Source organism: Scyliorhinus torazame, chromosome 10 (genome assembly GCF_047496885.1).
Source record: "Scyliorhinus torazame isolate Kashiwa2021f chromosome 10, sScyTor2.1, whole genome shotgun sequence".
NCBI lineage: Eukaryota > Metazoa > Chordata > Chondrichthyes > Carcharhiniformes > Scyliorhinidae > Scyliorhinus > Scyliorhinus torazame.
Genome location: NC_092716.1, coordinates 143,142,473 through 143,163,641, shown reverse-complemented (window position 1 = coordinate 143,163,641; position 21,169 = coordinate 143,142,473). Strand labels below are relative to the sequence as shown.

At 50.2% G+C, this 21,169-nt stretch overlaps 1 protein-coding gene across 3 annotated transcripts in view; it reads right to left on the bottom strand.

Annotated features, from left to right (window-relative positions):
- LOC140430955 (complement C1q tumor necrosis factor-related protein 4-like) overlaps positions 1–20,871 on the bottom strand; it is a 140,292-nt gene extending 119,421 nt beyond the window's left edge. Inside the window, exon 1 of one of the 3 annotated variants that reach the window (XM_072518794.1) lies at positions 20,709–20,871. Coding sequence is in view for 1 of the 3 variants with exons in the window: in XM_072518793.1 (XP_072374894.1) it covers positions 20,274–20,336 (63 nt within the window). In the remaining 2 variants the exon portion in view is untranslated. Of the gene's footprint in view, positions 1–20,273; positions 20,445–20,635 lie in introns of those variants that run through there. The other 2 variants (XM_072518795.1, XM_072518793.1) reach the window with 2 other exon arrangements.
- Positions 20,872–21,169: the final 298 nt, after the last annotated feature.

The following is a 21,169-nucleotide window of genomic DNA, read 5'->3' as shown; positions in this document are numbered from 1 at the left end:
AAGAGGAGTGTGGAAATCGGTACATGGAAGGACGAGGAATGGCCCCCTGAGAGAGTAATCTCCTATTATGGGCCGGCGACTTGGGCGGAGGATGGCTCATGGGGTTACCGCACACCAATTTATATGCTGAACCGCGTTATCAGGTTGCAGGCTGTCCTGAAGATCATAACGAACAGGACAGCCGAGGCCTTGGGGCTATTGGCTAAGCAGCAGACTCAGATGAGGGCAGCAATTTACCAAAACGGATTGGCATTGGACTACCTTTTAGCTGAGGAGGGGGGAGTATGTGGGAAGTTTAATTTATCAAATTGCTGCCTCAATATCGATAACAATGGGGAAGCCGTTATGGAGATATCAGAGGGGCTCCGAAAGATTGCACATGTCCCTGTCCAAAAATGGAAGTCATTTGGGGTTGGAGGGTGGTGGCCTAGTGTCTTTGATGGAACCTGGTGGAAGACAATGGGGTTCATACTCCGATGTGCCTTAGCTGGCTTACTATTCCTGCCCTGTCTCATACCATGCTTCCAGAGACTCATTATGAGTGTGGTGGGACGGATGCAGGTGGTGACGGTCCCTGTTGGACGAACTGGCCAAACGGAAGGCACACCCGGCTTACAGAAAATTATGATACTCAAACCAGGTGAGGTCCAGCAGGCGCAACGGGAGGAAATTAAGTTGATGCTGAGTAAACTGGAGACTAAGTACACCAAGTGATTTATTCAAATACTTATAGAAAGAAAAAGGGTGGATTGTGAGGGATACGGTTTGATTAAATCATTAGAATGGGCCATTGTGAGGGATAAGGTTTGATTAAATCATTAGAATGGGCCACAGGAGGTGGAGATAACATTGTGAGAGATACGGTTTGAATAAATCATTAGAATGGGCCACAGGATGTGGGGAGAACAGGATGTGGTAAGTGAGTAAGGAAGTGGGTCAACTACCATGGACAATTGCGCTACTGCGACTGCGTAATAACCTAATGCACATTGTAAAATACGCCCCTAAGGCGAGCAACTGACGTTAACGTGAACATGCAATGTAACATATGGTAGGCGTACCGGAAAGAATGTGAACCTCGACAACCTGAACCAATCAGGCAAGAGGGGAGGGAACTGGGGCGATGGGATTAGGATAAAAGGGATAGAACAATTGCCGTAGAGTGTGCTTCTCTAGTGGAGGCACCCGACTCTGCAGACTCGAAACTAATAAAGGAACTTGCTTCTACGACTTTGTCCTTGGTGTCAGTGATTGTGAGCACATCCACATCTCACATGAGGGATCTGTACGGGGCTCTGAGGGATCTGGACTGGGTTCTGAGGTATCTGTACGGAGTTCTGAGGGATCGGTACGGGATTCTGAGGGATCTGTACTGGGTTCTGAGGGATCTGTACTGGCATCTGAGGGATCTGTACTGGGTTCTGAGGGATCTGTACAGGGTTCTGAGGGATCTGTACGGGGTTCTGAGGGATCGGCACGGGGTTCTGAGGTATCGGTACGGGATTCTGAGGAATCTGTACTGGGTTCTGAGGGTTCTGTACTGGGTTCTGAGGGATCTGTACGGGGTTCTGAGGGATCTGTACTGGATTCTGAGGGATCTATATGGGGTTCTGAGGGATCTGTACTGGGTTCTGAGGGATCTGTACGGGGTTCTGAGGGATCTGTACTGAGTGTAGCACCGTCAATATGATACGAGGCAGGCTGAGGTAATGTCAATTGAAGGCTTTATTAAGCAGAACTGTATCCCCAGCAGCGTGGTTACAGAATGCAGCTGCTGAGGGAAATGGAGGGAAAAGCTGGGTTCTTATACCGGCATTTCTGGGTGGAGTCCAGAAGGTGGCAGATCCTATCAGGACCTGGCATCCCTCCACCAATAGCCTGTCGACACGTGGTGTACCGTATTACCCCTAATACATACCGCCACATTCACCCCTTGTTGAAAAAGAACCCGGCGGGATGGTGGTTCGCATGGTGGTAGGGGTTTACAGAGTCGGTACTGTGCCGTAACTTTGAACAAAACACAAAATTATCGCTTCAACTGGGCCAACGGGCCAAACAGGGCCGGCATGATGCCATAACTATAACAAGACACAATAACTGAAAACTGGGCCAACGGGCCAAACAGGGTCGGCATGATGCCATAACTATAACAAGACACAATAACTGAAAACTGGGCCAACGGGCCAAACTGGGTCGGCATGATGCCATAAATATAACAAGACCAACTGAAAACGTTGAGAGTTAGAGTGATTCGATGAGCCGGATGGGCGCCCTGGTCGTCCTTTCCGATCGTCTCGGGCGTGGTGGTGATGGCGCTGGCTCGAGTCCCGTCGACACTGGGAGCGTAGCGCTGTCCCCTGTGTCCTTACTCCTGGGCGGGTCTGGGAGGAGAACCGAACCCCCCGGGAAGGGGGTGGCTGCTGGATGAACCGGCGGGAGTGAGGAGGTGGTGATTGGCGTTGGGGGGGTGTGGGTAGCTCCGGCTGGCGCCAGATCTCGCAGGAAGACCGTGTCCTGTCGGCCATCGGGGTACTCCACATAGGCGTATTGCGGGTTGGCGTGAAGGAGATGCACCCGTTCCACCAACGGATCTGACTTGTGCGCCCGCACATGTTTCCGGAGCAGAATGGGTCCCGGAGCTGCTAGCCAGGTCGGAAGTGGCGTTCCAGAGGAGGACTTCCTAGGAAAGAGGAGGAGGCGCTCGTGAGGCGTTTGATTCGTGGTGGTGCACAGCAGGGACCGGATAGAGTGAAGGGCATCCGGGAGGACTTCCTGCCAGCGGGAAATTGGGAGACACCTAGACCGGAGGGCCAGCAGGACGGCCTTCCAGACCGTTCCATTCTCCCTTTCTACCTGCCCGTTCCCCCGGGGGTTGTAACTGGTCGTCCTGCTCAAGGCTATGCCCCTGCTGAGCAGGAATTGACGCAGTTCGTCACTCATAAAGGTGGACCCCCTGTCGCTATGGATATAGTCAGGGAAACCGAACAGTGTAAAAATGGTACCGAGGGCTTTAATGACCGTGGACGCTGTCATGTCGGGGCAGGGGATGGCGAAAGGGAAACGGGAGTATTCGTCAACGACCTTCAGGAAGTACGCGTTGCGATCGGTGGAGGGGAGGCGGCCTTTGAAATCCAAACTGAGGCGTTCAAAGGGTCGAGAGGCCTTAACCAGGTACGCTCTATCTGGCCTGAAAAAGTGCGGTTTCCACTCAGCGCAGATCTGGCAGTTTCTGGTGACTGTTCGGACGTCCTCGACGGAGTAAGGGAGGTTGCGGGCCTTAAGGAAGTGGTAGAAACGAGTGACCCCCGGGTGGCAGAGGGTCTCGTGGAGGGCTTGTAGACGGTCCACTTGTACGTTGGCATATGTGCCGCGAGATAGGGCAGCGGATGGCTCGTTCAGCTTTCCGGGATGGTACAAGATCTCATAACTGAAGGTGGAGAGTTCGATCCTCCACCGCAAGATCTTGTCGTTCTTGATCTTGCCTCGCTGTGCATTATCGAACATGAAGGCAACCGACCGTTGGCCAGTGAGGAGAGTGAATCTCCTACCGGCCAGGTAATGCCTCCAGTGTCGCACAGCTTCCACTATTGCTTGTGCCTCCTTTTCCACTGAGGAGTGGCGGATTTCTGAAGCGTGGAGGGTTCGGGAGAAGAAGGCCACGGGTCTGCCTGCTTGGTTGAGGGTGGCCGCCAGAGCTACATCCGATGCGTCGCTCTCGACCTGGAAGGGGAGGGACTCGTCGATGGCGCGCATCGTGGCCTTTGCGATATCCGCTTTGATGCGGCTAAAGGCCTGGCATGCCTCTGTCGACAGGGGAAAAGTAGTGGACTGGATTAGCACACGGGCCTTGTCGGTGTATTGTGGAACCCACTGGGCGTAATAAGAAAAGAAGCCCAGGCAAGGTTTCAGGGCTTTGGCACAGTGGGGGAGAGGGAACTCCATGAGGGGGCGCATGCGTTCAGGGTCGGGGCCTATCACTCCATTACGCACTACGTAGCCCAGGATGACTAGACGATCGGTGCAGAACACGCATTTTTCTTTGTTGTAAGTGAGGTTCAGGGCGTGAGCGGTCTGGAAGAATTTTTGGAGGTTGGCGTCGTGGTCCTGCTGGTCGTGGCCGCAGATGGTGACGTTGTCGAGATACGGGAACGTGGCCCTTAAACCGTGCTGGTCAACCATTCGGTCCATCCCTTGTTGGAAGACCGAGGCTCCGTTCGTGACGCCGAATGGAACCCTTAAAAAGTGGTATAACCGCCCGTCTGCTTCGAAGGCAGTAGAGTTGCGGTCACCGGGACGGATGGGGAGCTGGTGGTAGGCGGACTTGAGGTCCACGGTGGAAAAGACCTTGTACTGTGCAATCCGATTGACCATGTCGGATATGCGGGGGAGAGGGTACGCATCTAGCTGAGTGTACCTGTTGATGGTCTGACTATAGTCGATGACCATCCTCTGTTTCTCCCCGGCCTTAACGACTACCACCTGGGCTCTCCAGGGACTGTTGCTAGCCTGGATGATGCCTTCCTTCAGCAGCCTCTGGACTTCGGGCCGGATAAATGCTCGGTCCTGGGCGCTGTACCGTCTGCTCCTTGTGGCGACGGGTTTGCAATCCGGGGTGAGGTTCGCAAACAAGGAAGGTGGTTCAACCTTGAGGGTCGCGAGGCCGCAGACAGTCAGTGGGGATATAGGGCCGCCAAATTTAAATGTTAAACTCTGGAGGTTGCGTTGGACGTCCAACCCGAGGAGTGTGGGCGCACAGAGATGGGGGAGGACATACAGCCGGTAATTTCGGAACTCCCTCCCCTGCACCGTTAGGTTAGCGATGCAGAACCCCGTGATCTGAACGGAGTGGGATCCCGCCGCCAGGAAAATTATCTGGGTGCTTGGACGAATTACGAGGGAACAGCGCCTTACCGTGTCCGGATGAATGAAGCTCTCTGTGCTCCCAGAGTCGATAAGACACGGCGTCTCGTAGCCATTCACTAGGACTGTAGTGGTTGCAGTCTGGAGCGTCCGGGGTCGCGACTGGTCGAGGGTCGTCGAAGCCAGATGTGGTTGTTGAAGTTGAGCATCGTAATCAGGCAGTATGTGGCCGGCTATGTCGGGGTCCTTCAGCCAAGATGGCGGCGTCCACGGATCGAGCGCGGTCGGGGGTGGACAAAATGGCGACGCCCATCTCTCCCTCGTGGTGTCCGGGGTCCAAAATGGCGGCGTCCATTGGTCACACATGGATCGCTGGGGGGGCTGGGTCTGTGGTCCAGTTTCTTCCCCGGAGATAGCAGCGACCCCGCGGGACTTGCACACCATCGCGTAGTGGCCCTTCTTCCCGCAACCTTTGCAGGTAGCCGCGCGGGCCGGGCAGCGCTGCCGAGGGTGTTTCGGCTCGCCGCAAAAATAGCAGCGGGGTCCCCCCGTTTGGTCGGGTGTTTTGGCCGTGCAGGTTTGTGGGGGTGGCGGGGGTGTCGGAGAGTCGACCGCAGCGGGGGTCCATGGCTGTAGTGCGGTCGGGGGCGTAGGCGCGGGCGTTACGCGAGGCCACATCGAGGGATGCCGCCAGTGCCCGAGCTTCTGTAAGTCCCAGAGATTCTTTCTCCAGAGGCCTCTGGCGGATCTGGGAAGAGGCCAAACCTGCCACATATGCATCGCGGACCAGGAGCTCTGTGTGTTCACTCGCTGTTACCGCCTGGCAGTTGCAGTTTCGACCCAGGATCTGCAGGGCGTTATAAAACTCGTCCAGCGATTCCCCCGGAAATTGCCGTAGTGTGGCGAGCTGGTAGCGAGCAAAAACCTGGTTGGCGGGCCGGATGTAGATATCCTTCAGCGCGGCGATGGCACCGGTGAAACCGTCCTCGTCCTCGAGCAGGGAGTAGACGTCAGGACTCACCCTGGAATAGAGGACCTGCATCTTTTGTTCGTCTGTCGGTGTGCCGGGGGCCGTTCGGAGGTAGCCCTCAAAGCATGCCAGCCAGTGCTTGAAAATAGATGTCGAGTTAGCTGCTTGGGGTGCGATGCGCAGGCACTCCGGGGTGATTCGGAGCTCCATGTTCCCACGTCGTTTTCTTCAATTTAAATTCTGCTTAATAAATTGTAGCACCGTCAATATGATGCGAGGCAGGTTGAGGTAATGTCAATTGAAGGCTCTATTAAGCAGAACTTTATCCCCAGCAGCGTGGTTACAGAATGCAGCTGCTGAGGAAAATGGAGGGAAAAGCTGGGTTCTTACACCGGCATTTCTGGGTGGAGTCCAGTAGGTGGCAGATCCTATCAGGACCTGGCATCCCTCCACCAATAGCCTGTCGACACGTGGTGTACCGTATTACCCCTAATACATACCACCACAGTGAGTTCTGAGGGATCTGTACGGGGTTCTGACGAATCTGTCTGGGGTTCTGAGGGATCTGTACGGAGTTCTGAGGGATCTGTATGGGGTTTGGGGGATCTGTGTGGGGTTCTGAGGGATTTGTACAGGGTTCTGAGGGACCTGTACTGGGTTCTGAGGGATCTGTACTGGGTTCTGAGGGTTCTGTACTGGGTTCTGAGGGATCTGTACTGCATCCTGAGGGATCTGTACTGGAGTCTGAGGGATCTGTACGGGGTTCTAAGGGATCTGTACAGGGTTCTGAGGGATCTGTACTGGGTTCTGAGGGATCTGTATGGTGCCCTGAGGGATTCATAGATTCATAGAATTTACAGTACAGAAGAAGGCCATTCGGCCCATCGAGTCTGCACCGGCTCTTGGAAAGAGCACCCTACCCAAGGTCCGCTCCTCCACCCTATCCTCATAACCCAGCAACCCCACCCAACACTATGGGCAATTTTGGACACTAAGGGCAATTTAGCATGGTCAATCCACCTAACCTGCACATCTTTGGACTGTGGGAGGAAACCGGAGCACCCGGAGGAAACCCACGCACACACGGGGAGGATGTGCAGACTCCGCACAGACAGTGACCCAAGCAGGAATCGAACCTGGGACCCTGGAGCTGTGAAGCAATTGTGCTATCCACAATGCTACCGTGCTGCCCTGTACAGGGTTCTGAGGGATCTGTACTGTTTTCTGAGGGATCTGTACGGGATTCTGAGGGATCTGTACTGGGTTATGAGGGATCTGTACGGGATTCTGAGTGAGCGGTCTTGGGTTCTGAGGGATCTGTGCTGGGTTCTGAGGGCTCTTTACGGGGTTCTGAGGGATCTGTACGGGGTTCTGAGGTATCAGTACGGGGTTCTGAGGGATCGGTACTGGGTTCTGAGGGATCTGTACGGGCATCTGAGGGATCAGTACGGGGTTCTGAGGGATCTGTACGGGATTCTGGGGGTTCTGTACTGGGTTCTGAGGGATCTGTACGGGGTTCTGAGGGATCTGTACGGCGTTCAGAGGGATCTGTACTGGGTTCTGAGGGATCTGTACTGGGTTATGAGGGATCTGTTCAGGGTTCTGAGGGATCTGTACTGGATTCTGAGGGATCTATATGGGGTTCTGATGGATCTGTACTGGGTTCTGAGGGATCTGTACTGGGTTCTGAGGGATCTTTACGGGGTTCTGAGCGATCTGTACTGGGTTCTGAGGGATCTGTATGGGGTTCTGGGGGATCTGTACTGGGTTCTGTTGATCGGTACGGGGTTCTGAAGAATTTGTTCTGGATTCTGAGCGATCTGCACAGGGTCCTGAGATACTAAAGCAGTCCATGTCCAAATGCAGCAAGACCTGGACAATATCCAGCTTGGGCTGACAAGTGGGAAGTTACATTCGTGCCACACAAGTGCCAAGAGAGAATCTAACATAGAACATACAACATACAGTGCAGAAGGAGGCCATTCGGCCCATCGAATCTGCACCGATCCACTTAAGTCCTCACTTCCACCCTATCCTCCGAACCCAATAAACCCTCCTAACCTTTTTGGACACTGAGGGCAATTTAGCGTGGCCAATCCACCTAACGTACACGTCTTTGGACTGTGGGAGGAAACCGGAGCACCCGGAGGCAACCCACACAGACACGGGGAGAACGTGCAGACTCCACACAAACAGGGACCCTGGTGCTGTGAAGCCACAGTGCTAACCACTATGCTACCGTGCTGCCCACAACCATCGTCATTTAAAAAAAAAAAAAATTTAGAGTACCAATTCTTTTTTTCCAATTAAGGGGCAATTTAACATGGCCAAACCATCTACCCTGCGCATCTTTCGGTTGGGGCAATGAGACCCACGCAGACACGGGGAGAGTGTGCAAACTCCAAACGGACAGTGACCCGGGGCTGGGATTGAACCCTGGTCCTCGGCATCGTGAGGCAGCAATGCTAACCACTGCACCACCATGCTGCCCATTAGCATCATCCTTAACATTCATTGGTATTACCACTGCTAAATTTCCCCTAATCAAATAGCAGAAACTAAACTGGGCTTGCCATATCAATACTTTGTTTACAAGAGCAGGTCAGAAGCTGAGAATTCTGCAGAGAGTAATTCACCTCCTGACTCCCCAAAGCCTGTCCACCATCTTGAAGACACAAGTCAGGTGTGGAATGGAATACTCTCCACTTGCCTGGATGAGTGCAGCTCCAACAACACTGAAGATATCCACAGTACTGACAGGGAGGAAATTCCAGGATTTACACCCAGCGACGGTGAAGGAACAGCGATATATTTCCTAGTCAGTATAGCGAGTGACTTGGAGAGGAATTTCCAAGTGGTGCTGTTCCCAGGTATCTGTTGCTCTTGTCCTTCTAGATGGTAGTGCTCCTGGGTTTGGAAGATATTGTCGAAGGAACCTTGGTAAGTTACTGCAGTGCATCTTGTAAATGGTACACATGGCTGTCATTGTTCGTCGGTGATGGAGGGAGTGAATGTTTGTGGAAAGAGGAGCAATCAAGCAGGCTGCATTGTCCGGACTGCAGCGGTTCGAGAAGGCAGCTCACCACCACCTTCTAAACAGCAATTGGGGATGGGCAAAAATACCTTGTAACCAACACCAGCTTCCCATGAAAGAATAAATAAAGATCCTAACTACAACTGTCAGCCCCGATGGACCCCCTGACCTCCATGTGCTCTGCTGGCAGCCCAAGCCTCATTCCCACACATCAGGATTCGAGACTAGGTGTTTAGGAGCACATTGCAACCTCATCACTGCAATCAAACCCCAAATTGGGCAACAAGTTCTGTACTTTATTATTTTATCGAGTCACTGGCTAGACCAGCATTTGTTTCCTGTCCTTAATTGAACTGAGTGGCTTGCTCAGCCAGTTCGGAGTCAACCACATTGATGTGGGCCTGGAATCACATGTAGGCCAGATCAGGTAAGGATGGCAGATTTCCTTCCCTAAAGACATTTGTGTAAATGGTGGATTTTTGCAACAATCAATAGTTTTCAGCACTGAGATGATTGCTGATTTATAAAATAAAATTAAATTCCACCAGCTGACATGGTGGGATTTGAACCCAGGTCCCCAAAGCAGTAAGTAGCCTTGGGCCTCTGGATTACTAATTGAATGACATTGCCACTATAATCAACCACAATTCCAGGTTGCTAGGTTGACAAAATAACGTCATGTCCATGCTCAAAAAGGGAGCAACGACTGAAATCTGGGGCAGGAGTAAGGATTTGTGGTGTTTGTCCCTTTAAAGGTAAGGGTCACATGGCCTGTGTGACCATTTGGACTCAAGAGCGTGGAATGGTGAGAGAGGGTTCAGGGCAGAGACATTTTGGGAGGGAGCTACAACCATGAGGTTGCTGTAGCATTGTTATGAATAAATACCTTTTGTGTTCACTAATCAAGTCTGTGAAAGTGCATCCTTACACAGTTCGATAAAAATCTGGTAAACAGAAACAATGTCGATAAAGCAATAAGAATAGAAACACACAGCAAGCTGATTAGCGTCTATAACGTGTTACTGTTGGGCTGAAGAGCCTTCACAAGGACTGAGAATGAATGTCATCCTAGTCTCATGGTAAAGGGACACTCTGGGTTGACAGTGGCCTACTTTGAAAGATTCCATTGTCAAAAGCAGCAATTGTAGCTTGTTGGAACAGGCAACTGCACATTGACAGCGGGTAGATGTTAGGGGAGCTGTGGGGAGAGGATGTGTGTACAGCATGGGGTGGTGGGGAGGGGGGCCATTCTCAGGGTTGGTGTTAGCAGTTCCTATCACATTTGAAATGTGTTAAGAAAGAAAGAAACAGTGTGTAATTTCAGTGAATGGATGGAAGAGCGAAAGATGATATTTAAGACAGACATAAAAATAAACTGAGATATGTGAGTATCTCTCACCAAGGGCAGCACAGTGGCACAGGGGTTAGCACTGCTGCCTCACAGCATCAGGGATCCAGGTTCAATTCCGACCTTGGGTGACTGTCTGTGTGGAGTTTGCATGATCTCCCCGTGTCTGTGTGGGTTTCCTCTGGGTGCTTCGGTTTCCTCCTACATTTCGAAGATGTGCAGGTTAGGTGGATTGGCCATGATAAAATTTATCCAGGGATGTGCAGGTTAGGTTAAGGGTTTACAGGGATAGGGTGGGGTGGACGGGGGAGTGGACATGGATAGATTGCTCATTTGAAGGGTTGGTAAAGATATGATGGGCTGAATGGCCTACTTCTGCACTGTATGGATTCTATGATAATACCTGTTAACTCACATCCCCACAATATGAATTGTATACATTTGATATCCAGTCATCAGTTTCCATAGAAGTTAACATAGAAGGGGTCTTGGGCTTCATAAATAGAAATGGTGAGTACAAAAGCAGGGAGGTTACCCTAAACCTGGAGGAAGATCAGCTTGGACAACAGCAATTCAGATCACCACGTACTGCAGTTCCTTTGAGAAGGTAAAGAGGAGATTTAGCAGGCTGGGTGCAGAGATAGGACATTCTAAGCATATTTAATGAAAACTCTTAGCCCACTATTCATCCATGGCGGACTTCTTTGGCAAGTAGAACTCTTGCCCCTCTAGCATATAAACTAGTCTGGGATCACATTCAAATATTTTTAACACCTCATTAAAGGATAACTATTGCTACTCAAGTGAAATTTGGTCACAATTGGACAGAAAGCAGTCAGTGCTGTTATGTTCTATGTTCAAAAGAGAATTAGACAGGGATTGGGAATCATCATTTCAGTCAAATAATGATCACCTGAAATAATTACAGTAGCTGTACTCCACTGAGTAATCAATTGAATATTTGGGGAAAATTAGCAACTGGATAGTGGTGATGTTCCAAACAGTGGACAATAAGGACATGAGTTATAGAGTGATCAGCAGTGACGGAAAGATAACTCAGAGAAACAAGTGAAGAAACAGGAAACATTCACTGAGGGAATAATAAACAGCCAATTGGACTGTGAACAGGCACTGACCATAGAGCATAAACTAGACAGCACACAGCGAGAATTCAGGTGATAAAACACATTAACAACATAAGAACAAAATCATCATTGCATGGTTATTCGACAGCAGTGCAAAACATAAACCAATAATGTATGTGAGTAGATTACAGGGTAATGAGATCGTAAATGTCAGCTAGTTCAGCATGAATTGTTATAACACTAGTAGACGGCTCGGTAAGTGAAAGCTACTGGTCAAACTGCTAGGAAGTGGCAAATAGACTTTAGGTTATATTAATCATCAAGTGATATTTGTGTCTCAGTCAGTAATCATCAAGTGATAGTTGTATCTCAGTCAGTGATCAGGTGATAATTGTGCCTCAGTCAATGCTCATCAAGTGATAATTGTGTCTCAGTCAGGGATCATCAAGTGATAATTGTGACTCAGTAAATGATCATCAAGTGATAATTTTGTCTCAATCAGTGATCATCAAGTGATAATTGTGTCTCAGTCAGTGATCATCAAGTGATAATTGTGTCTCAGTCAGTGATCATCAAGTGATAATTGTGTCTCAGTCAGTGATCAGGTGATAATTGTGTCTCAGTCTGTGATCATCAAGTGATAATTGTGTCTCAGTCAGTGATCAGGTGATAATTGTGTCTCAGTCTGTGATCATCAAGTGATAATTGTGTCTCAGTCAGTGATCAGGTGATAATTGTGTGTCAGTCAGTGATCATCAAGTGAAAGTTGTGTCTCAGTCAGTAATCACCAAGTGATAATTGTGACTCAGTCAGTGATCATCAAGTGATAATTATATTTGACCCAGCCAATAAACACATTCATACTGTTTTGTGCCCTCCTAGATGATCCTAAGCTATTCCGCTGTGATGCCATGGAGCACAATATGGTGCTAATCTTCATATGAAAATATTATTCAGATGACCAAAATATTTTCAAAGATGTCAGTTTTGACAAGTGTTTTAAATGATGAAATAATGCAGAGGTTTGGGGAGGTAATTTTGGAGGTTTATGTTCAGACTGCTGAATAGACTTTGATCTCATGGTGATTATGTTACAGTTGAGTTCAGTATCATGTTTGAACGTGAGACCCGCAAATCAGCTGACAGAATTTCAGACAGAGAAAGAGCTAGCTTTATTAGCATTAATGTGTTGTGACAGAGAACCTCTGTTAATGGCTTAAATGTCTAATTCATTCCCAGTCAGGACTGAAGAAGTCATGGCCAGCATTTAAAGACATGTTCAAGGTATAACAATTTAATGTGAAATAAGTTTATATTCCTAAGGGACAAAAGCTGTACTTATCAATAAAGACATTGAGGGACATCTAAACAGGTCAGAGACAACATAAATCTAAAAAGAAATAATAAGGGCTGGTTTAGCTCAGTAGGCTAGACAGCTGGTTTGTGATGCAGAACAAGGCCAGCAGCGTGGGTTCAATTCCCGTACCAGCTGAGAATTCTGAATTCTCCCTCTGTGTACCTGAACAGGTGCCGGAATGTGGCGACTAGGGGCTTTTCACAGTAATTTCATACTTGTGACAATAAAGGCTTATTATTATTATGTAAAAACACAAAATAGAAATAATCCTGCGCAAATGTATATTCCTTTAAGTCGCAACAACCCCACACGTGCCCCCGCTGCCCTCAATGGCTAACGAGAGCAATTTAAGCAAGAGGAAGACATTGGAAGTGGTTTATAATGTTGCCAATTGATTGATAAGCAAGAGGATGGGGAGGCCTTTGGAATTCAGCAATAGAGGGCCAAAAATTGACCAGGAAAGATAAATGTGAATGCAAGACAGACAAAAACCAATGTACAATATTTCCAAAAAAGATGTATACAGAATTAGTGAAAGTACACATGGGCCCATTAGAAACAGAGGTGGATGCAATTCGATTGGAACTTATGAAATGCCAGAGTAAGACTTTGGGCGGGATTCTCCCTCCAGCGACACCGGAATCACAAAACACAATCGGATGGAGAATAGCGCGTCAGCCGGCGCCAGGCGGCACACAGAATGCGTTCTACGCCGCACACCACAATGGGTATGCAAATCATACAGCAAGTATTGTTGGCATATCGTTAATGGGCCCTGGCATTCTCAGGGCCTCCAGCAATGCTCCACCCCTGCCAGGAGGAACTACCGATGGCAAGGTCCACTTAAGAGTCATAGAGTCATAGATTTTAGCAGCATGGAAACAGGCACTTTGGCCCAGCTTGTCCATGCCGCCCAGTTTCTATCACCAAGCTAGTCCCACTTGCCTGCATTTTGCCCATATCCCTCTATACCCACCCTGCCCGTGTAACTGTCTAACTGTTTTTTAAAGGAAAAAATTGTACCCTCCTCTACCACTGTCTCTGGCAGCTCATTCCAGATGCTCACCACCCTCTGTGTGAAAACATTTCCTCTCTGGTCTCTTTTGTATCTCTACCCTCTCACCTTAAACCTATGCGGTCTAGTTCTAGACTCCTCTACCTTTGGGAAAAGATGTTGACTATCTACCTTATCTATGCCCCTCATTATTTTATAAACCTCTATAAGATCACCCCCAAGCCTCCTACTATCTAGGGAATAACCCCCAGCCTCTCCTTATAGCTGAGACCATCAAGTCCTGGTAGCATTCTCGTAAATATTTTCTGCACTCTTTCTAGTTTACCAATATCCTTCCTATAATAGGGTGACCAGAACTGAACACAGTATTCCATGTGTGGTCTTACCAATGTCTTGTTCAACTTCAGCAAGACGTCCCAACTCCTGTATTCAATATTCTGCCCAATAAAACCGAACAGGCTGAATGCCTTCTTCACCACCCTGTCCACCTATGACTCCACCTTCAAGGAGCTATGAACCTGTACCCCTAGATCTCTTTCTTCTGTAGCTCTCCCCAACTCCCTACCATTAACTGAGGAAGTCCTGCCCTGATTTGATCTACCAAAATGTATCACCTCACATTTTCCAAATTAAACTCCATCTGCCCAATTGGTCAAGATCCTGTTGCAATCTTATATAATACTTGTGGATTTAGAATAGGGAAACAGGCACCATGGCTGCTGAGGGAGGGAGAGGAGGTAAGACATGTTCCCAAATGTGCAGCTGTGGGCCACCAGTCCTGCTGCTGGCAGGGGGGGAGGGGGGGTTGACTGCCATGGAGAGTGATGTGGAGCGACCAGGGGATGGTTCGTGGGCCAAGGTGACCCCTGTTACCGGGATGGCTAGGCATGTACCACCATTTCTGAGGCCTGCAAGGCAGCCATCTTGCAGCGCACTCCACTGACTACCCACTGTGGCCCGTAGTTGCACTGAGCGCCACCGGCTGTTTGGGTGCCCATTCCAAGATTTCCCCCAGAGGAGTCCACAGGACCCACACCCCGCCCCCTACACCCAGGTGCCACCCTCCTGGCGGGGCACCATGCAGCCCACCTAAGGGAGACGTCCACAGTAGATCCCAAGGGAGGGCACAGGACAGGGGTTGGAGAGCCTACTGTTGGCATAGGTAGCGCCAGCCACTGGCACTCCTGCTGGCAGGAATGGGTGCCGGGGTCAGAGGACCCCTGGTGCCAGGCAACAACGGGACCAGAGGTGCAGTGCGGAGGACGGCCTGTCCAGTGGGTGGGTGGGCGGGGGGGGGGGGGGCATGCGGGTCAGGGGCTGTAGTGCAGGACAGAGCCACTGCGTAGCCCCTTTGACCTGGCTGAGGGTAACCGCCATGCTAACATGTCGGCCTTTAACCGACCGTAGACAATGGATTTTGGAATCCAACCAAGAATGGTTGGAATCTGCCTAGCCGCCGCAGCCCTGGCAGACGTCATGAGGCTGCACGTGCTGGAGCTGCTCAGGGAGGACCCTGCAGAACATGAGTCTGCCTCAGAGGAGCAGGGATCACTCAGTGAGGAGATAGGAAGGTGGCGCTGCATCAGGCCTAATGTATACCACCGGTGCCTGTCATTCGAGGACCTGCAGGACCGCCACATTTCGGCGCCAGTTCGGGCAAACACAGGGGGAAATCAGAATGTCCAAATTACCTAACAGGACATCTTTCGGGACTTGTGGGAGGAAACTGGAGCACTCGGAGGAATCCCACGCAGACACAGGGAGAACGTGCAGACTCCGAATAGACAGTGACCCAAGCCGGGAATCAAACCTGGGACCCTGAAGCTGTGAAGCGAAAGTGCTAACCATTGTGCTACCGTGCCATGCACTGACCAGGGGCATGATTGAGCGGCGCTTTGGCATCATGAAGATGCAGTTCAGGTGCCTGCACTGCCCTGGAGGGGCCCTCCAGTATAGCACTAGGCGGGTCTCCCACAGTGTGGCGACATGCTGGAGGAGGCCTATTATTATCAGCAAAATGGACGATTATTTAAATGGTAAAAAATTGCAACATCTGCTGTGCAGAGGGACCTGGGCGTCCTTGTGCATGAATCGCAAAAAGTTGGTTTGCAGGTGCAGCAGGTAATTAAGAAGGCAAATGGAATTTTGTCCTCCATTGCTAGAGGGATGGAGTTTCAAAGCAGGGCAGTTATGTTGCACCTGTATAGGGTTCTGGTGAGGCCACATCTGGAGTACTGTATACAGTTGTGGTCTCCTTACTTGAGAAAGGATGTATTGGCCCTGGAGCGGGTGCGGAGGAGATTCACAAGGTTGATTCCTGAGTTGAGAGGATTGGCTTATGAGGAGAGACTGAGTAGACTGGGACTGTACTCATTGGAATTTAGAAGACTGAGGGGGGATCTTATGGAAACATATAAAATTATGAAGGGAATAGATAAGAAAGAAGTAGGGAGGTAGTTTCCACTGGCGGGTGAAACAAGAACTAGGGTGCATAGCCTCAAAATAAGGGGGAGATGATTTTGGATTGAGTTGAGGAGGAACTTCTTCACCCACAGCGTTGTGAATGTGTGGAATTCCCAGCCCAGTGAAGCAGTTGAGGCTACCTTATATAAAAGCAAATTACTGTGGATGCTGGAATCTGAAACAAAAGAGAAAATGCTGGAAAATTTCAGCAAGTCTGGCAGCATCTGTAGGGAGAGGAAAGAGCTAACGTTTCAAGTCCGATGACTCCTTGTCAGGCTACCTTGTTGAATGTTGTGAAAGCAAAGAAAGATACATTTTTGAGCAGTAAAGGAATTAAGGTTTATGATGAGCAGGCGGGTAAATGGAGCTGAGTCCACAAAAAGATACGCCATGATTTTATTGAATGGTGGAGCAGGCTCGAGGGGCCAGGTGACCTACTCCTGCTCCTAGTTCTTATGTTTTTATGAACGCCAGGCCTCGTCCGATGGGAAGGATGAGGAGGAGGACTCGGAAGGGCAAGACATGGGGCCCTGGCACCCACTGGAGGCAGCACAACGCATGCACCTGGGCCAAGTGCACAGGACGCTCTCGTCACCTCCAGGTTCACCGACTAGGGGGCCTGGTCACCAGCGACTCAACCGTTCCATCCCACCCCCACACACCCATCTGCACAGGGCTAAATCGCTGGCTTTGAAAGCAGACCAAGGCAGGCCAGCAGCACAGTTCAATTCCCGTAACAGCCTCCCCGAACAGGCGCTGGAATGTGGCGACTAGGGGCTTTTCACAGTAACTTCATTTGAAGCCTACTTGTGACAATAAGCGATTTTCATTTCATTTCATTTCATTTTCTGCACTCCCGTCCAATCACTGCCTCCCCTGTGCACCTCCCTGCACCCACCTCCCTGAGTACATGCTTCCTACCTGACGAACTACAGGGTGCAGGCCCCAGGTTTGCAGTATCAGCAGGTCCCTTCCATTGGCTGGAGAATGATGACTCGTGTTACCATTTGCGCTCACGGCAAATGCGGGTTCAAAAATCAGGCCAGATGTGTTCACACAATCTTATAAGCCTAACCCTAACCCTAATTGGTGCATTGATATCATCATAAAAAACACAATATCTACAATTTATATTCAGCATAGGGGCCTTAGTGAGCTGGGCTATGCTGGTGGAGCTGGGCTGGGATGCTGGAGTTGGGCTGGGCTGGTGGAGCTGGGCTGGGCTGCTGGATCTGAGCTGCTGGAGCGGTGCGGGTGGATCTGGGCTGGGCTGGTGGAGCTGGACTGGGCGGCTGGATCTGAGCTGCTGGAGATGGGCGGGTGGATCTGAGCTGGGCTGGTGGAGCTGTACTGGGCGGCTGGATCTGAGCTGCTGGAGCTGGGCGGGTGGATCTGGGCTGGGCTGCTGCAGCTGGACTGGGCGGCTGGATCTGAGCTGCTGGAGCTGGGCGGGTGGATCTGGGCTGGGCTGGTGGAGCTGGACTGGGCGGCTGGATCTGAGCTGCTGGAGATGGGCGGGTGGATCTGAGCTGGGCTGGTGGAGCTGTACTGGGCGGCTGGATCTGAGCTGCTGGAGCTGGGCGGGTGGATCTGGGCTGGGTTGCTGCAGCTGGACTGGGCGGCTGGATCTGAGCTGCTGGAGCTGGGCGGGTGGATCTGGGCTGGGCTGGTGGAGCTGGACTGGGCGGCTGGATCTGAGCTGCTGGAGATGGGCGGGTGGATCTGGGCTTGGCTGCTGGAACTGATCTGAGCTGGACTGGTGGATCTGGGCTGGGCTGCTGGAGCTGGACTGGGCGGCTAGATCTGAGCTGCTGGAGCTGTGCGGGTGGATCTGAGGTGGGCTCGTGGAGCTGGGTTGGCTGGGCTGATGGAGCTGGTGCTGGGCGGGCTGGTGGAGCTGGGCTGGTGGAGCTGGGCTGGTGGAATTGGGCGGGCTGGTGGAGCTGGGCTGGTGGAGCTGGGCTGGTGGAACTGGGCGGGCTGGTGGAGCTGGGCTGGGCTGGTGGAACTCGGCTGCTGAAGCTGGGTTAGTGGAGCTGGGCTGGTGGAAATGGGCTGGGCTGGTGGAACATGGCTGCTGAAGCTGGGCTGGCAGAACTTGGCTGGTGGGGCTGGGCTGAATTGGTGGAACTTGGATGGTGGGATTGGCCTGGTGGAGCTGAACTGGGATGGGCTGGTGGAAGTGTGCAGCTGATGGAACTATGCTGGACTGGGCCGGTGGAGCTGGGCTGAGCTGGGATATGCTGGACTGGTGTACTGAGCTGCTCTGCCTCTCCCACCTTGTCTGAATGCTACGATATGTTCATATTCAAGATCTGTCCATCACTTCGCCAATTTATCATCCATCATGTTTTATTTATGAACAAACCTTTCCTCCCTGTTGGCAGTGTTGATCTTCTTTCATTAGCTGCCCCTCAAAACAGATGATAATGTGAATTTGGAGGTGCTGGTGTTTGTCCATCTCCCACCTCCCACTTCCAGGTCGATGCTGTTGTGATGGAGCCAGGCTGCATTTCCATTCTCACCGTCAATCCTGTTCCCTCCTCCTATTGTTTGGATTGCTGAGATGGGATTGACAGCTCAATGCTGTCTGTGTAGACAGACTGCACCCGAAGCTGGAGAGTGGGCACTCGCCTGGTTCTGAAACTGCGTGTGTCAGAAGGGTGATTACTGAAGGCCTTTGGGAGCACTGAGCAGCCACTCTCTCTGCTTTCTGCTTCGCACTCACTGTGCGGCTATATTTAGGATGTGTTATAAAATATTTGTGACTGAGAGCCCATAAACTGTCTGAGTAAGGTGAGAATGAGTGTCGGCACAGTTACATGATTGGCTGCTTTAGGGCGGCACGGTGGCGCAGTGGTTAGCGCTGTCGCCTACGGCGCTGAGGATCCGGGTTCGATCCTGGGTCACTGTCTGTGTGGAGTTTGCACATTCTCCCCATGTCTGTGTGGGTCACATCCCCACAACCCAAAGATGTGCAGGTTCGGTGGATTGGCCACGCTAAAATTGCCCCTTAATTGGAAAAAAATAATTGGGTACTCTAAATTTATATTAAAAAATAAAATGATTGGTGGCTTTCAGTTAGGTGAGATTGGCAGATTTCGCAAACAGGATTAGCAATCGGGTGAATCACAATGATGTTGACAGGTTGATGGATGAGTGCCGTTCGCATAGAAAAATGAGAAAACTTTAACACGGAGAAAAATAAATCAGACAGAGATGGAGAGAAATCAATTGTCAGAGAATGGGGTAGAGGTGAATGAGAGACACAGAACCAGATATCTCACTACAGGTACATGTTGTCTGCACAGATGACAGGCTCCAGATTTTCATTTCCATTTACACAGTCGCAATCTGTATCAATCAATAGAGAATTATTCCACCCACACACATAAATCTTCATCTGAATAACATCCTGCATATCTGCAGAGCTGGGGGCTGCTGAGATTAAAGGGCATCTTCATCACGTTCGCTTTCATCTGATTGTTCAGCATTTTCCACAGAAATAGCTGACTCTGATCCAAAGCCCAGAGAAATAGACGCTGTGACTCGCAAAAACTCAGCATTGATCAAAGGTCATCAGTAATTTCAACAGTTAAAAAGAGGAAGGGCTGTCCGATAGAAAGTCAAAAGAGATGCAAGGTAGAAGTGAATGAGAGGGAAACATCAGAGGGAAAGAGTTGGAGTAGAGAGAAAGGATGGGATGGGGAATGGAGGAAGAGAGTGCTTAGGAAGCAGAGGGAGAAAGGAAGGAGCTATAGGAAGAGAAAGAGTTAAAGGAGTGAAAGATGCAGTGAGACGAGGACAAGAGGGAAAGAGAGACTGAAGGGGACAGAGATGAAAAGAAAGAGATGTGCCTCTTCTCCATTTAGCAGTCCCCAGCTCTCCCTGTGAAGTACCTTTGGATGTTTCCCTGCATTAAAAGCAGTCGATAAATCCATGCTGTTGTTTGAAGAGATGGATTGAGGTTCAGAGAAACAAAGAACATGAATAGGCAGATGTGCGGAGAGAAAGAATGAGACAATGTGAGAGGCTGAAGCAAATGATGGAGATGAGAAAGGGCCAGAGAGAGGAAACGCTCCTTTCACTTTTGTATGTATTAATAGAACCATTTTATAAATTGACAGTAATATGAACTCACAATCATTTCGCGCTCTGTGTAGCACACTGGAGTCCTTGATAAGCAACACTGGCGCCTTCTCATCCCTAGCTACAGGGATTAGGGAATGCCAGATCAGACTCCACTGATCCCCTCTCCACACTCGAGATGATCACAGTCAGTATCAGCCTCTCTGATGACTGTATCGCTGCACTGCCCTTCCTTACACACACTCTGAGGGGGGATGCGGAGAAATCTTATTTAATTAAATTGATGAAAAGACAGCTGGCTACTCTCTAAACTCGCTACTATTGTGTCCTCACCTGAAAGCCAAACCTTGGATTCACTTTGATAGAAATATAAATATAAAGAGAGATCTAACTGCTGTGGGCAGGAATTATTACCTGAAGACTATCAAGATCCCCAGAAGATGCTCTAAGTGCTTTACTCAACCAGTAGTTGTTTCTGCTCTCTTACCTCAGAGAGTGTGCGTCAATGGCGTTTCGGAATCACCTTGAGGTTGGTGTTAAATCTCTCCTAAGATCCCTGTTGTGTGAGAAGAGGGATGCTCCTGTACACCATGCAGAGTTGTACTGTGACTGCTCTGTGTGTGGAGGTAGTACAGAGGCAGAGGGGGCGCTGGCATCAAAGAAGGGGAACTGTGAAGGACAACAGTCGAGTCACAATCAGTGACAACGCTGCACACCATCTCCATTGCCTCTTAATCAGGCTGCTCGTTCCCCTTTCACATAATGCAGCGGACAGTGAGAAGGTGCGATCGACTTCAATTTAATCTGCATTAATCTGGAATGCAGACTTTATAATGTGTCAGAGAGACTGATGGTTTTAAAATAAAGGAAAGCTGCCATAGTCCCAGATGGCCATCAGCTGCTTTCCCCTTTGAGGGGAGAGCTGACGTGGTGAATTAACCTGAGGAT